The 16,294-nt window shown below is 31.9% G+C and overlaps 1 protein-coding gene across 3 annotated transcripts in view; it reads left to right on the forward strand.

The window, feature by feature from the left end:
• The window catches only part of LOC105493700 (dynein cytoplasmic 2 heavy chain 1), a 361,100-nt gene that overhangs the window by 328,394 nt on the left and 16,412 nt on the right, over positions 1-16,294 (forward strand). For all 3 annotated transcript variants that reach the window (XM_011761557.3, XM_011761558.3, XM_071075514.1), the window contains 2 exons: positions 13,598-13,707; positions 14,696-14,777. In XM_011761557.3, coding sequence (XP_011759859.2) covers positions 13,598-13,707; positions 14,696-14,777 — 192 coding nt within the window. The remainder of the gene's footprint in view (positions 1-13,597; positions 13,708-14,695; positions 14,778-16,294) is intronic.

Genomic DNA, 16,294 nt, shown 5'->3' on the forward strand with positions numbered 1-16,294 from the left:
TACAAGTTTAAGGTCAAGCCCCATTATCTCTCTGCTTTCCTTTCCTGGTTTTCTACTTTATTTACTCTGTTCTAGCCATACTGGTCTTGCTTTTCAGTGAACAAACCCAGCACGCTTCCTCTCATGGCCTTTACCCTTGCTGCTTCCTCTCCTTGGAATGCTCTCCCCCCCGCCCATGGGCACAAGGAATCGTCCTTATCTCCTTCAGGTCTTCACTCAGATGTCACCTTTTCAGTGAAGCCTTCCCTGATCATCCTGTTTCACATTGTAACCTCCACCCCATCCCCAATACTTCTTACTCTCTTTTCCTTCTTTGTTTTTCTCTATGGCCTATATCTTCATCTAAAACTCTGTATATTATAACCCATTCATTTTCAAGAGTTTCTATGTATTCTTCCACTAAAAAGGAAGCTTCATAAGGGCAGAGAGTTTTGTCTGTTTACTGCCCTATCCAAGCATGTAGACAGTAACCGGTACAGATAGGCTTTTCAGTAAATATTTGTTGAATAAATAAATGACTCCAATCATAAGGTTATTTATTCTCAAGCAAATTGGCATAAATCTCTTTTTTCCAGTCATCATGATTTAGCTTCCTGGGATATATTCTGTAGTATTTCATTACATATTTTGAGATTTTTGGCTTCTATCTAAATCTACCCATAAATGTTATGGTTTAACTTTATACTTTACTACGACAATCTAACATTTGAAATGTTTTATTTCTCTTAAGATCTCAAATGTAAAAAGCAATTTATTATAATTACATTGTTAGATTTTCACTCATTTTTTGAGGTGTCTTACTGTATTTTGGGAAGGTTCTGCTACCATATTCTGCATTCCTGGAAGAGTATGTTATTTTCCTAACTCATCTCAGTAACTCTCCTAGTCCTTAGTACGGTATTTCACACACAGTAAGTACTCAGTAAAATTATTCATAGAAGACTTATATCAATAAACAAAGTTGAAAACGTCTATATGTGGCTTTAAAACCTCCAGCAGCCCCATTTTTGTATATTATACCCATAAGAGAAACCTGTGGATGTTTTTTATTCATATATATGAATATATATTTGTTAGTTTATTCATTCAGTGAATATTTACTGAGCTTCTATTTTATGCCAGCCACTGTTCTTAAGTGCTAGAAATACACCATAGTGAGGAAACATGAAATTCCTGTCAACAGGAATTACTACATTTTAGTGAAGGAGATAGATAGCAAACAAATAAATATGTTAATATTAGAATTATATCAAAATAATTTGGTCAAAATCTTGAAATTAAAGATTAATATACAGCCAAGCTTTAAATTGGATTATCACCATCACAGAATGAACTTAGGGTATATATCTGAAATTGTATTCAGAAAAATAAAGCTTTTACTATAGCAATAGTATTACAAAATGTTGAGTCAAATTTTGCACAGGGACAGTAATTTCTCAGCAGTAACAGCTGATAAATCCTTCGTATGGCCAACTATCTTGCACATTTGGAATACTAAACAGTACTATATGGTCTACAATGATATGCAGTTTTATAGAAGCAATCTTACAAAACATGCTATTTGTACTGCTTGCAGAAGATAAATCTTGGTTCTAGAAATTTGACAATGTAGCAACATAATTGGCTTTTCAAGATAACAAAATCTTTCCTGAATTTCTATCTGCATTGCACCTTTCATCACATGTATACCAAGTTTAGCAGCTTCCTGGAATAGCATAAGAGGATCTTTACAGCAGAAAACATGCAGAGAATACTTAAACTCTTATGACAAATTTGGTTTCTTGAAGAATCAGCAAGGTCTAGCAAATGGTTTTTCCTGCAAGTAACCAATGATTGCTAGTAATATCTCCTATGCTGGTACCCTTACTCGCAAAGTATTGTTCCAACGCTTCCCTTGATTTATGAGCCTTTTTTTTTTTTTTTTCCCATTTAAAGGCTTCTCTTAATCTTATTTGAACATATGTTATTAATATATAACAAGAGAGTTGCTAAATGTCTTGTATGCCATATACTTTTGTTTTTGGTAAAGAAGAAGAATAGAAATGATTAACAGTTTTTCTGCTGTTGTCAACAAATCCCGCCTATCAAAATGTTTTATTTCTGAAGATACAATGGAAGGTTGTGAACAAAACATTGTGTGCTTGTGATTCCTAAATCAATCATAGCCGTCACCACATTTATTCCATGGTCAATAATTGCATTATGCTTTACTTGCTGATTTTCCATTCCATAATATATTATCTATCAGCTTTACTTTGTTGTTAGCTATTTGCAACTGGAAATCTCTTCACAAGCAAGGAAAGTAGTGATTGGTTTTATTGTTGATTTATATGTTACCACACTTTAAAAGGACTTTGGGCTGTATATTATTTATCTGTGTGTCTGTTGTACCTAATATTGAAGTAAAGTATTTGGCTTAACACTCAATAATACTAACTTTTGTACACAATAAAAGTAATTTAAGAAAATATTTTTAGTAATATATATTCTAGAAAGAATCTTGAACACGATTCATAGCTTAGCAAACCTCAGAACTCCTTTTACTTCGTCTCCTGAAAATTATTCGTAATCTATGTCAGTAATTTTGACAAATTTTTTTTAACCTCCATAGAATCAAAACCTCAACAAGAAATTGTTCCTAAATATATATTATTTTTGATGTCTACAGCTCTGAAATTTGATAAGTGAGAAAATAAATATTACGTTCACCTAGTTTTTATTTTTTTCTCATCTTTTATTTTTATATCTGGATTGAAGATGATTTATATTGGATATTTTTTAAATATTTGACTTTTTCTCCTTGAGAAATTTTGAGATAGCAAAGTTGATATTCCATTATTATTTAGTCCTCACAAAATGGGAAATATTTCCACATAACTCTTCCTCTTAAAAGACTCATGGTTAAATAGAACTAAGTAACTTACGATTAAATTTTGTTACATGTTATTTAATTTTGAAAATGTCAGTATATTGAATAATTTAAAGATCTGGATTTTAGGACTGTCCGATACATATATTTTTGAATTAAATTTTTATTAATATTTCTTGACTAAAATGTTTCCAACTTTTTAATATTTATCTTGCTATTTTAGTCTAATATTTGTATTAATTACCAATCTATTTCTTGAACCATAAGTTCTGAAATCTTTAACACTAACAATTTTTATTATAATTATTCTTTAAATTATTCTCTTGCTACACTAAGTACATAGTAATGATTCAGACTAAGATAATTTCAACCTATAGAGCACATAAGGGGTTTTCATTCAAGTAGCATATAGTGAATATTTTTAAATCAATCTAAATGTCATGCCTTGTTGACAGTCTAACATTATTACACTTATGAAATAGGGTGGTAACATCTGTCCTTATACAAATATTAATATTATATATTTCTGGAATGTCAGAACAGTGTTAAAGTAAGCATCTATTTGTTAAGCCTACCAGAAGGTAAAACTCAAATAACAGATCCTGGTCAATATTGAAACTGAATTAAACTTTATTTCTAATAAATATAAGGATGCTATAAAGAAAAATGATGTAGATTAAGGGGGCTAGAGACAAGTGGGTTGGGGAAGATAACACTTTAGTATGAATGGTCAGGGAAATCCTCTCTTTGGAGGTGATATTTAAACAGAGACTTGAATGAAGTAAGAGAGCAAATCTTAAAATGTATCTGAGGGAAAAACAAATCCAGGCAGAGGGATCGGTAAGTACAGAATCTCTGACACAGGAATGTGCTTTGTTTGTTCAAGGAACAAGAGTGGCTAGGGCATTGCCAAGGACCATGATGTATGGTCCATGTAGGCTTGGTATGAAATTTAAATTTAGTTTGAGTACATGGGAGGTCAGTAGAAGATTGAGAGCAAAAAATTAAAAGGTTATTCTGCTGGTATATGAATAAGCTATAGGGAGGGAAAATAGGAGCAGGCTGACCAGTTAAGAGGTTATTGCTTTCAAAAAGCACATAAGTAGTTGCATCTCTTTTAAAATACCAAATGAATAAATACATTTTGTACATTCAAATAAATAATGCCAATAAAATTCACTTTCTGCTTTCAGATATCTTGTTGGAATTTAATGATTTCATAAAAATGAAATGCTTGAGGAAATTGTCTTCAGGATTATGGACAGTCACATAAATATTTGAAAGACTTTTTATTTTTCATTCTGCAGATGTTTCAGCATTTAGTATACGAAACTATCTTTGTATAGACCTATATTTGCTATATCTATGGACATTTGGGGCTCCTTTCTATGCCCATCTTAAAGTATGATTTTATTCTGGGATTATCTTTACATATTCTTTTAATCTCTTTTTGCTTATGTAGAGATTTGAATATTAATGTGAGTAAACAACTGACTTGCTTCAAAAAAAAAAAGAGGTTATTGCAGTAATCCAAGTGAGGTCATGATGGACTAGGGTGGTGGCTGTGGAGGTGGAGGCTTCTTAAAGAAGTGGTAATATTTTGATATTAAACTTGTGGATTTGGCTGTGGGGCATGGGAGACAGATATCAAACGTGATTTCAGGGTTTTGACCTAAGCAGTTGGTTAAGTGGTTCAGTGACTTGAAGGATACTGATAATAAGGTAATAGAGCAGAGTTTTGTTGTTGTTGTTTAGGGAGGAGGGGGAGTGGTCTTGCAAATTAAAAGTTCTAATTTGAACATAAGTTGAGATGCCTTTTAGACATCTTGGTGGAAATGTCAGAGAAGAAATTGATGAGGGAGCTGTTGGAATTGGAAATAGAAAATGAGCAGTTATCAGCATCTTAACATAGTGTTTAAAACCGAAAGAATGACCAAGTATTTGGCATTCCTTTGAGATGCTTAGAAAAGGAAAAATTGTCAATCATTGAAACTAAGAATTAGTAGTTAGGTATATAGAAGAAAGCCTGGGAGGCTGTGGTGATCAAGAAGCCAAGAGAATAAAGAGTTGATCATTCTGACCTTTTAAAAACAGTGCCAAATGCCGTAAATGAGATAGAGAAGAATCGTGTTTGGCACCATGGAGGACATTGGTGATCTTGAGGAGTTGTTTGGTGAAGAAGTTCTAAAGAATGAAAGCCTGGTGATATGAGTTTAAAAAAGAATAAAGGGTGAAGTTGAGAGTGTTTTCAGGGAGTTGTGTTATAAAGTAACATAGATTAATAGAGTGATACTGTTAGGGAGAAGAGCCAAAGGAATTTTTTTGGTTTCGTTTCGTTTTTTAATATAGGGGATTTTTGACCATATCTATGTTCACTATAAATTTTAAAATTGATAGTACAATAAAAAGGAAGCAATTTTAAGAGTAAAGTTCTTGAAAAGGTTAAGAGGAAATAGGGCCCAATGCACATGTGGAAAGATTGGCCTTAAATAGGAGCTTGAACTATTCACAAAATAAGTTATACTTACAAATTATTATTAATAATTAAGAGGAGATCTATAAGTAGGTGGACATTATAAATTCCTGCTTTGCCACACTAAAAATTAAATACTGTGCCAAAAAGTAATTTTTAATAATCTTGTTTCTCACAGTGGTTCAGGTTCTGCATGAACACCGTAGGGTTTTTAGCCCATGTAACTCAACTCATTTCTCTATTTTGAAAAGTCGGGGAAATGGTAAATAAAAAACAAAGAATGAAATTTTATTACCCGAGATTTTCTCCACAAAGTGATAAAAATATATCACAAAGTTCTACTGAAAAATGGTACTTTTTTATATCAAATATTGAGCCTAGAAACCTGGGTTTATAACTTTAATTTAAAAAACACCAAATCTATGGATGAAACCTCTAGTACTCTAATAGGTGGCTATATTAAGGATGGAGAAGAGTAAGATTTCCTTTTTACAGTAAAAAAAAGATTTACAGTAAAGTAGGGTATGTTCTCTTTCTAGACAAGACTATATCTATTAACTTAATAAAGTTAAACAAGGTAGCAAAATCAATCCAGTGGAGATAGAGCTGTGGAACCTAAAATCTTCCTCAGATCCTTTATGCGGCTTTAGACTTTTCAGTAAGCGATACAATGAGGGGAACCATTAACATAACCCAGTCAAAAAGTGGTTACGATTTTAAAAGTTAGAGTCATTGACTTCAATTTACAGACTTGGAAGAAGCAAGCCTTCCAAGTATCCATCATGCCATTACCACATTCGTCCAATTCATAGAAGTTACTTTGTCCCAGAATCTGCATCCATCACTAGACAGCATGGCTAAACTTTGTTCTTTTTGAAAGGTCTATTATAACTAAGTTTTTTAAGGTAATGGAAATGTGTCACATGCTTTAAATTTTATAAGCACTTGGTTTACTACTAATGTTTTGTTTCTTGTGGGTATCTCATTAATTCGGGTAAAGTTTTTGTGTTGCTGTTTTGTTAAATCCAGATTTGAGTTTGTTTTTTTTTTTTTTAATGTTTTGTCCAATGTTTTTACCAGATATTGTTGACATCCAAATAATAACCAAAAAGGTGGGACCCAAAATACTAGGATTTTTTTATATTATTTGCAACTCTGATAAATATTGAAAGAAAAAGGCTTAGTCTTTTAATATACCTAAGACATAATTATAAAGGATGATTAACAAGTGGCAGATCCCTTATAGAATTTGAAAACTCTTCAGAAATTTTTTTCACCTTATTGGATGCAGGTTCTATGCTTACTATGCCACAGGTTAAAGGGGGAAGAAAATAATAACTTTCTGTAGAAAAAATAAGATATTAAGTTGAAAGAAAATAATAAGCAAATCTGGGGAGATTGGGGAGGAGCTTACTACATTATCTACAGTGCTTTTTACTAGAATGAATGGGGGTGATCATGTGTGTGTATGTTCTTCCACAATACTGTTTAACAACATCATGTTCTGCGTATAAATTAGCGTGTGGAGAGATTTCCTATTTAACTTAAAGCTATTTCTAAAAAGATACCTCTTCCACAGGAAAATATTATCCCATTTCTCTGTGGCTCCAGATCTGCTAATTCTGACATTTATATTCTACAAAATGGTTAGAATCTTCAGGGAAATTTAGAATAAGTAAAGGTTAAAATACCATAAAAACAAAGTCCCAAGTCAAACTATTTCTGTGTCTTAGGAGGAGAAATGCAAATAGTTAAGAAGTGGTATCTAGCCTGCAAGGGAACTCAATCCACAGTAGGAGAGAGAAGGGCAGAGAGAGATTTCTTATAGTCAGCTTTCAGCAATATCTTTAAATCTGGAGATAAGAAATGCCAGAAACATCAGAATTTCTTTATAAGTTTATCATGTTAAAGCCCTTCTTAAAACCAATACTTACCTGTTTCTTGCAAAGTTGTTTGGTTGAGATTACTTAAAAACATGAACACGGGGACATGAAAATTTAAGTTTTTTAGAAGTTTTACTTTGAAAAACTCTCAGAAAAACACCACAATGAAGTCATTACTTTAGGAAAATGTTAACCACATTCCAGGTGTAAAACTACAGCTATTGATTTAAATTGATCGAAGATTCTTTTATTTTTCCTTTGTTTCTTAATTTCCACTAGTAACATGTAGAGCTGTAGATATAAAGGTAAAATATATAAAAATTTGTTGTGTTAAAACTGGTAGAAATAAGAAAGACATTTCTGATATGGTGGAATGTGAACAGAGACCTAAAGGAGGTAAGGGAATAGCCTATGCAGGTAAATGTCTGGTAGAAGAGAGTTTCAGGCAGAGGGAACAGCAAGTGCCATGGCCTGAGGCAAAAAGAGTTTTTTGAGAAGGGGCGGCAAATGTGCCTGAAGGAAACAAGACAGAAAAAGGTGTCCAGAGAAGTCAGAAGTTAGGTAGTAAGAGGCAATGGGTTTAGAATTCAGGCAGGAGCAGACAATGCAGGCCTTGTCTGCTATGAAAAGGAAACTGACTTCTGTGAGTGAGACGGGATAACGCTGGGCAACTTTATGAACACTAGACTGTATGCAGAAAGGAAAGGCAACAGTTAGGATTTATATTTGTATTGCCTTTAGATCTTCAAAATATCTTCCTCAAATTATTTTAACACATGTATTAATTGTATTTAACTATTCATGGAAGCTCAGCAATGCCATCTAGTTTTCAAATTGATCCATTGTTTAAAGAATGAGGTTAAGAATTGTCTTACACTCAGCCATGTAATCAATAAGCCAAGAGTGTTATTCATACCAAGTCACACACTGAACTTTATATTAAGCAGATCTTCTCTACACATGTGGTAATTATTACGTTTAGAAATTATTCGTTGTCATTGTTCTTCATTAGAATATTGTTTAATTAAAAAATAATGATCTTACCGAAAGCATATTAGAGCCATAATTTTACTAATTGAATTCCAGTTTGCTCCACCTAAAACACTGAAATGTTTTCCTACAAAATATGGCAATTTATAAGCTAATTTTTCTTTTAAATGCTTCTACCTAATACATAATTAGGTAGCATTTTTACAAATTGATATTTTTAAGTCACCAATTAAAAGGCAAAATTTGTCAGATTGGATAAAACAAGACCCAACTATGATGGCTATAAGGCATCATGGCATTGCACTTTAAATATAAATACACAAGTAAGTTAACAGGAAAATGATAGAAAAAGATGTATTATGCTAACACTAGCCAAAAGAAAGCTGGTGTAGCTATTTTAAATATTGAGCAAAATAGGTGTCCCAGCAAAGTTTCTAGCCAGAGATAACAAAGATGATTTTATAATGATAAAGAGATCAAGTCATCAAAAGGACATAACAAAACCAAACTTTTACACACCTAATAACAGAGTTTCAAAATGAATGAAGCAAAAAACTGAGAACTGCAAAGAGAAATAGATGAATCCAGAATTAAAGTTGGAGATTTCAACATACGCCTCTCAGTAACTGAAAGGGTAGATAGCAGATCAGTAAAGATGTAAAAGACCTGAGTGACACTATTAGCTAAATTAATATTTATAGAACATTATCTAACAAAAGCAGAACGCACATTCTTTTCAAGTGTGCACAGGATGTTTGTGGTGGTAGATCTCATTCTGTGCCATAAAGCTAGTCTAAATAAATCGGACAGAATTCAAACCACACTAAGTATGCTTTCTCGCCACAATGGAATTAAGTTAGAAATCAATAACAAAGATTTATGGAAAATCCTAAAATATTTGGAAATAAAATACATACTTGTAAATAACCCATGGGTCAAAGAAGATACCAGAAATAAAGCTGGAAATTAATTTAATTGAATAAAAATTAAAACACAATACATTAAAATGTGGACATGGCACACTGAGAAGAATGATTGCTTAAATTACTTATTTGCATTAAACACTTTTGCCAAGGAACACAGTGCATTAAAACAAAGTGAAATGGCATCAGTTTATAAATGCGTTGCCTTTTACAATATAGAATTGCAATTCTATGTGAATGAAGATAGTCATTAATAGGCTATAGGCTAAACAGACCCACTGGAATATTTTGAAATTTTTCCCATATATTTTCTGTTTTTATATAATTAAGTTCATACTGTGTATACATTTTTGCATTCTGATAAATACATTAGATCCTAAACATTTTCCAATGATATTTAATATTTTTCCAATACCAGTTTTTATCGGCTGTGTAATTTTGTAGTGATATGCCTAATTTAATCAGCTAATTTCTATTTATGCTTCTAATTTGTTGTAATTTTACATGAGCAAGCCATGTATAATAATGTCTTGATTATTCCCTTAATTTGTTAATTTGCATTCCAAGAAAGGAATTACTGAGTAAAAGGGCTTGTATTTTTTTTTTTTTTTCCTCAGACAGAGTCTTGCTCTGTCACCAGGCTGGAGTGCAGTGGCACGATCTCGGCTCACTGCAGCCTCCGCCTCCCGGGTTCAAGCGATTCTCCTGCCTCAGTCTCCCAAGTAGCTGGGACTACAGGCGCATGACACCACACCCGGCTAATTTTTGTATTTTTAGTAGAGACGGGGTTTTGCCATGTTGGCCAGGATGGTCTCGATCTGTTGACCTCACAATCTACTAACCTTCGCTTCCCAGAGTGCTGGGATTACAGGCATGAGCCATGGTGCCCGGCCAGTGCTGGTATATTTTAAAGCTTTGACACATTTTATTACATTGTTTTATCACGGTGTACCAGTATATACTCCTACCAAACTTTTATCCATGTTGCAACCCTTAGCAACATTTAATCATTATCATTTCTCCTGCTATTCTGTTGGGCTAAAAACCTATCTCAGTTTTACATAACTATTGAAGATAACATCTTGTTTCTATAATTATGTAAACAAATTGTTTACATAATTTTGTTAATGTTATTAATCATTTTCATATTTGTGGTAAATGTGTTTTTCCTATTCAGTTTTAATGGTGTATATATATAGACATAAAATCTTGCATAATATAACCTATATTTCTTTTATCTTTTTAATGAAAGTCCACCATTCTGTAATCAGATGTATAATCTCACCCCTTTTTTTCGTGTGAATTTTTTTCCCTCCATTAATTTATGGAATAAAATTTTACTCTGAATGTTAACTAGCACAGTTTTAGGTTAGAATGTGAATTGAAGATTGAATTTTTTTCCAAACAATAGTTTTTCCCCAGCATAATTGATTGAATAATGTTTTTATTCCTCAGTGACCTTATAATATGTTAAATTCTAACAGTTTTACTCGATTATGATCAGAGACTCAGTTTCTTCCTGGTATGTGGATACACATTTCATAAATGTGTACAAAAACTTGAAAGGAATTTTTCCTCCATAGGGTATCACTGATACATTGGAATCACTTAATTTTTTTTTTTTTTATCTCATGTTTTTGGCCCTTTGGTATTTTCATTAAATTGTTTTCATGCGCATTTAATTTTGTCACAATAATTATATAGATTTAATTCTATATTTAACTGATTTCATTGCTTATAGCCAATAGGATTAGCCTCTGACTTCTATATCCCTAAAAATATTGGTGTTAATTCATATGTAAAAGATATGGAAAACATTGAGTTTTTTTTTTTTTTTTTTTTTTAGAAAGAGATACAGACATGTATGTTTTCTGAACTCTTGCCTATGTAAAAATGATACCTGCTTGTATTACAATTTACTGATAAGTTACCTAGATAATATTCTAGAAGGATAGCCTTTTACCTTCAAAATTCTGTATATTTTGGTCCATAAAGGAGTGGAACTCTCATGACATACTATTTATTTCTTACATAGTTTTCCAGTTATTATCATTTTTCACAACTATCTTTGTATGTCTCATCTCCTCTAACTAAATAAGCTGTTTGCATTCAGTAAATGCTTCTGAGTAAATGAATGTAATTTGAATTCATAAATACTACTACATAATCGACATTTTAAAATAAAATATTGCAATATCATATCACCTTTGAAAATCATTTATGTTATGATAATGGAGGTAAACTAGATAATCTTTATCATTCATTCTAGTTTAGAAGTTTTACTGCCTGTGATTCTAAGTGTTTGTGCGTGTATAATATTTGATAAAGTGCCTGGCCCATTTAGCTGTTCAATTCTATTAGCTATTTATTCAGTTATTTCCATGTTACATCCATTATATGCCATTTGAAGAATTATGGGTATATAGTCTCATAATCATAGAAGGGACTAGAGGTTTTATGTTTAATCTCAAACCTAATCCTTTAAAAGGTTCATGGCCCATAACTTAGAGTGAAGTAAAGAACATTTATGAAAAATATTTGCCAGCTAGTATACTTACAACTTTGTTCAAAGCCCAAGTTATGTGTGCATATTTCTGGTTATTAAAGATAATGCTACTTCTGTATTTTCATGCTTATGAGTATAAAGGTGGTTAAGAGAAAAAAATGTGCTTATCGTTTCTGCACTGTGAAGTTTGCTGTTCAAAGATATTATACATGCTAAAATAATATTTGTTATTTAAACTTTCTCTCATTAAATAACGCCTTTGCATTAGTCTACCTTTAAGCTTAATAGATTAACAAGTTATTTTTTCCTTGGATTAATAACATTTTTACTAAAAGAGCTTTCCCTTCTTGACTAATTATATTATTCAAACAAGTGAAAATCTGATTGTCAGTCATGTTAGTTTGAACATATATATTATATATACATATATACATTCATTACTGGCAACAACTCTTCAGGACATTTGAATTCAAAATTAATTTTACAGCATTAATGAAATAGTAGTATAGTTGGAAATACTTATTAAATGACTGTTTTAAAATAACTGTTATAACAGGAATAAATATTAACTATAATAAAGATACAGTTAAGTATAATTTGTTATGTTTAGCTAATGAAAGGAATTAGCAGATAATTTAATAAAAAATATTTGATAGGGAATAAATATGCTATGCATAATATTATTTAATTGAAAATAGATACTTAATGAATGCTATCATTGTAAAGGATATATCCAAGAGAAATAATTATGCTTTGCTAAGAAGATCTTTTAAAAGTCTTTTCTGTTTATACAAAACATATTATTCATTGGTAGGGGAACATAGGAACATTTCTGAGTACTATTCAAACGCATTAAGATGTTAATGCAAACACAGCTTTAGAGGTTTTAATTTCTTCTAGACCTGGCTAAGAGATGTAAATGCTTGGGTAAATAATAGGGTGTTACAGTATATGAAAAACATCCTTTCTATGACAGTAATAAATTAAATCAACACAAAGTTTTCCTCGGCTGTTTGTAAATCATGGAAAATGAATTACTGAGTAAAAATAGCTGACATTACTGTACTACCATCTCTGTGCACCAGCTGAACTAATAGACTGATTCAGAAATCATTAGGAAGCTATCTGTTAAAGGATATTATCACCTGCAGGAAATATTAGAGAGAAACAAGTCACTTAAAACTACCTGAGTTTACTTCCTGGTTCCAGCACCTTATTTGACCTTGGGCAAGACCCTTAACCTCACTGTGCCTCCACTTCCTCATTTGTAAAGTGGAGATACTAATAACGACTTGCAGGGTCATGGGAGGTGTAAACTTGGTTGATACATGGAAAGCATATAGTAGGTGTTACACAGACTTTCTGTTGTTTTTGTTATTTGTGCCAAATGGCAATTTAAAAAAATACTTATGAAATGTACTTTCTATTGATATGTATTTCTCCAAATGGAGTATGAATTGATTATTTAAAAACATCTTTTAACACAAAATTATTTCTTCCTGGACATTGCCCTCCACTGTAATACTTGATTCAGTAAGATGGCAAATTCACCATCCAATCTGGAGCTGGAACCCTAATTCAGTTTGCATTGTCAAGAGAACTTTTTAGTTAGGCCTGGATGCTCAGTATTTCGTCAGCACACTAGAAGTGCTGGCCCAAAATGGGATGCCGTACATTAGGTTAATTTTCACGTTTTGGACTTTTTATTTTGAGCAGATTTTTTACCAACAAACAGTTGTGCAAGGAATCTTATTTAAGATGCATGGATATTATGCCAAATTACAATGCCAGACTTTACAATGTAAAATGGAAATATTTTATATATATTTTCTAGATACCATTTCAGAGCATTTGGAAACTGAATAACTTTCTCATTGAAAATGACTTAAGTCTTTAGTTGACTTATCTTTTAAGTGTGTGTATATTTATATGTTTATATTTCCCCCCCTCTAGAACTGGGTAGATAAAGCTGAAAAACAGGCTCTTCTCTCTGAAACGCTTGACCTATCAGAACTTTTCCATCCAGACACATTTCTTAATGCGCTTCGCCAGGAAACTGCAAGGTAATTAAAATGAAATACTTTATTTGTCGCTGAGGGTAATTAATTTTGCTTTATTGACTTCCTATTACACTGCCCTTGATTGTCAAGAAATAAATTTACGATTGAAACACAGACAGTTCTGTTATTTTCTTATACTCTACTTTAAAATCATACAGTTAACCTTTAGCTCAAAAAAGTATTGCTTTTAATGATGTGTTTTATTTGAATTTAAAAAGATAAAATGTAACTTTTATAATTTTGATTATTTATCTAAACCCGTGCTGTCCACTATGGTAGCCAGAAGTCACATGGACCTATGTAAATGAATTAAAGTAAGAATCAGATTTAAAATTCAGTTTTTCAGTAACTCTGACCACATTTAAAGTGCTCAGTATCCACATGGCTTGTGGCTACCATTTTGGACTGCATGAAAATATTTTTATCTTTGCAGAAAATTCTACTGAACAGTGCTGACCAGGCTCCTTGGTGGAGAACAGGACTTGACGATTAAGATCAAGCTCCTTTTCATACCACACTCAGATTATCATATCATATATAGTTTTTAATAAGTTAGAATATAATAAAAGGGACATTGTTAAAAATATCCTCAACAAAATTTAGTTGTTTAGTAACTCTCAGAGATATTTCAGTTTGTATTGCTTCAGGATATTATAAACACCAAATTTCAGTTTGGCTAATAAACATTTATTGAACCCCCATCATGTGCCTGCATTTGAGGGTAATGGTCAAAACAGGATTTAAAAATGAAAAAAAGAAAGACCTTATCTATCCTTAAGGAACTTACAGCATCTAAGAGGAGACTGACATGTAACAGTTAACTTTGAAAATTTAGTGTGAACTCTAACATATTATGCATAGTTTAATGGTATTATTATTTACATGTGATAAATATTTTAATTTTAAATAAATAGGACTATATCTTCAGTTACTCTTCATATTTTAATTCTAAGGATTATTGATTTGTGACGTTGATGCTTTACCTTTACAGAGCAGTGGGTCGTTCTGTGGATAGCCTTAAATTTGTAGCCTCATGGAAAGGTCGACTACCAGAAGCAAAGCTACAAATTAAGGTACTAGACTAATTTTAGATCTTGGAATCTAAACCTTATCACCACCTGATATAAGAGATTCTGAAATTTTGATCTCAAAGTGACCTATCTTTATAGTTTAAGATCAGTAGAGTTAGATTGTATTATCTATGTGAAAAATCAAAATAAGATTTGGCATGAAACAACTTGTAATAGAAAATACAGACTCTTCTTATGCAAACATAAGAATCTTAGGGATACAGTATTTGAAAGTATAACTTTTAGCACAAATTTATACAAACCATGCAGTTCTTTTACCTTACCTGTTCTAAAATTGAACCTAATATTTATTGTACAATAAACTACATACAGGTTGAGCATCCAAACATCCCTAATCCAAAAATCCAAAACACCCCCAAATCTGAACCTTTTTGATTTTCAATATGATACCACATATTGTCATATTTTGGTCCACATGGGTGGCCAAGATAGTGACACTTTTGCCTTCTGATGGTTCAGTGTGTGCAAACTTTGCTTCAGGCACAAAATTCTTTAAAATATTATATAAAACTACCTTCAGGGTATTTGTATAAAATGTATATGAAACATAAGTGAATTTGGAGTTTCGACTTGGGTCCCATCCCCAAGAGAGTTCATCTGTGTATGTGCAAATAGTCATGTACTGCATAACGATGTTTCTGTCAATGACAGATTGCACATACTACAGTGGTTCCATAAGATTATAACAGGGCTGAAAAAGTCATATTGCCTGATGACATCTTTTGTTCAATGTAACATTTTAGCACACACATTATTTGTGTATTTATAGTGATGCTAGTGTAAACAAATCTGCACTGCCAGTTACATAAAAGTAAAGCATATATAATTATATATAGCACATAATACTTGATAAGGATAACTGTTCATGCTTTATTTACTATATAATACCTTTTATCATTATTTCAGAGTGTACTCCTTCTAATTATATTCTTCAAAAAGTTAACTGTTAGCCTCAGGCAGGTCCTTCAGGAGGTATTCCAGAAGAAGGCATTGTAACCATAGGAGATGACAGTTCCATGCCTGTTATTGCCCCTAAAGACCTTCCAGTGGCATAAGATAGGCCTAGGCTAATGTGTGCGTTTATGTCTTCATTTTTAACAAAAAAGTTTAAATTGTAAAAATTAAAATAAATTTTAAAAAGAAAAAACTTAAAAAATAATGATATAGAAATATTTTTATACTTTTTGACTCTTGTAAATAACACTTAGCTTAAGAGAAACACATTGTACAGATGTGTAAAAATTCAAAAGTATAAAGTAAAAAGTGTTTAAGTTTAAAACGCCTGGGCTCAAGTGATCCTCCTGCCTCGGCCTCCCAAAGTGCTAGGATTACAGGCATGAGCTATTGCACTTGACCTGACTATAGTTCTTTAATGCAGTTAACTATATGCAACTAGCTTTTCAGAAATTCCATTCATATAGTTCTAGTTCGCTGCTCAAAACACTTTTTACTTTATACTTTAAATTTTTACGTATCTTGTGTTTATGTTTTAAGCTAAG

This window comes from Macaca nemestrina, chromosome 12 (assembly GCF_043159975.1).
Source record: "Macaca nemestrina isolate mMacNem1 chromosome 12, mMacNem.hap1, whole genome shotgun sequence".
Taxonomy (NCBI): Eukaryota; Metazoa; Chordata; class Mammalia; order Primates; family Cercopithecidae; genus Macaca; species Macaca nemestrina.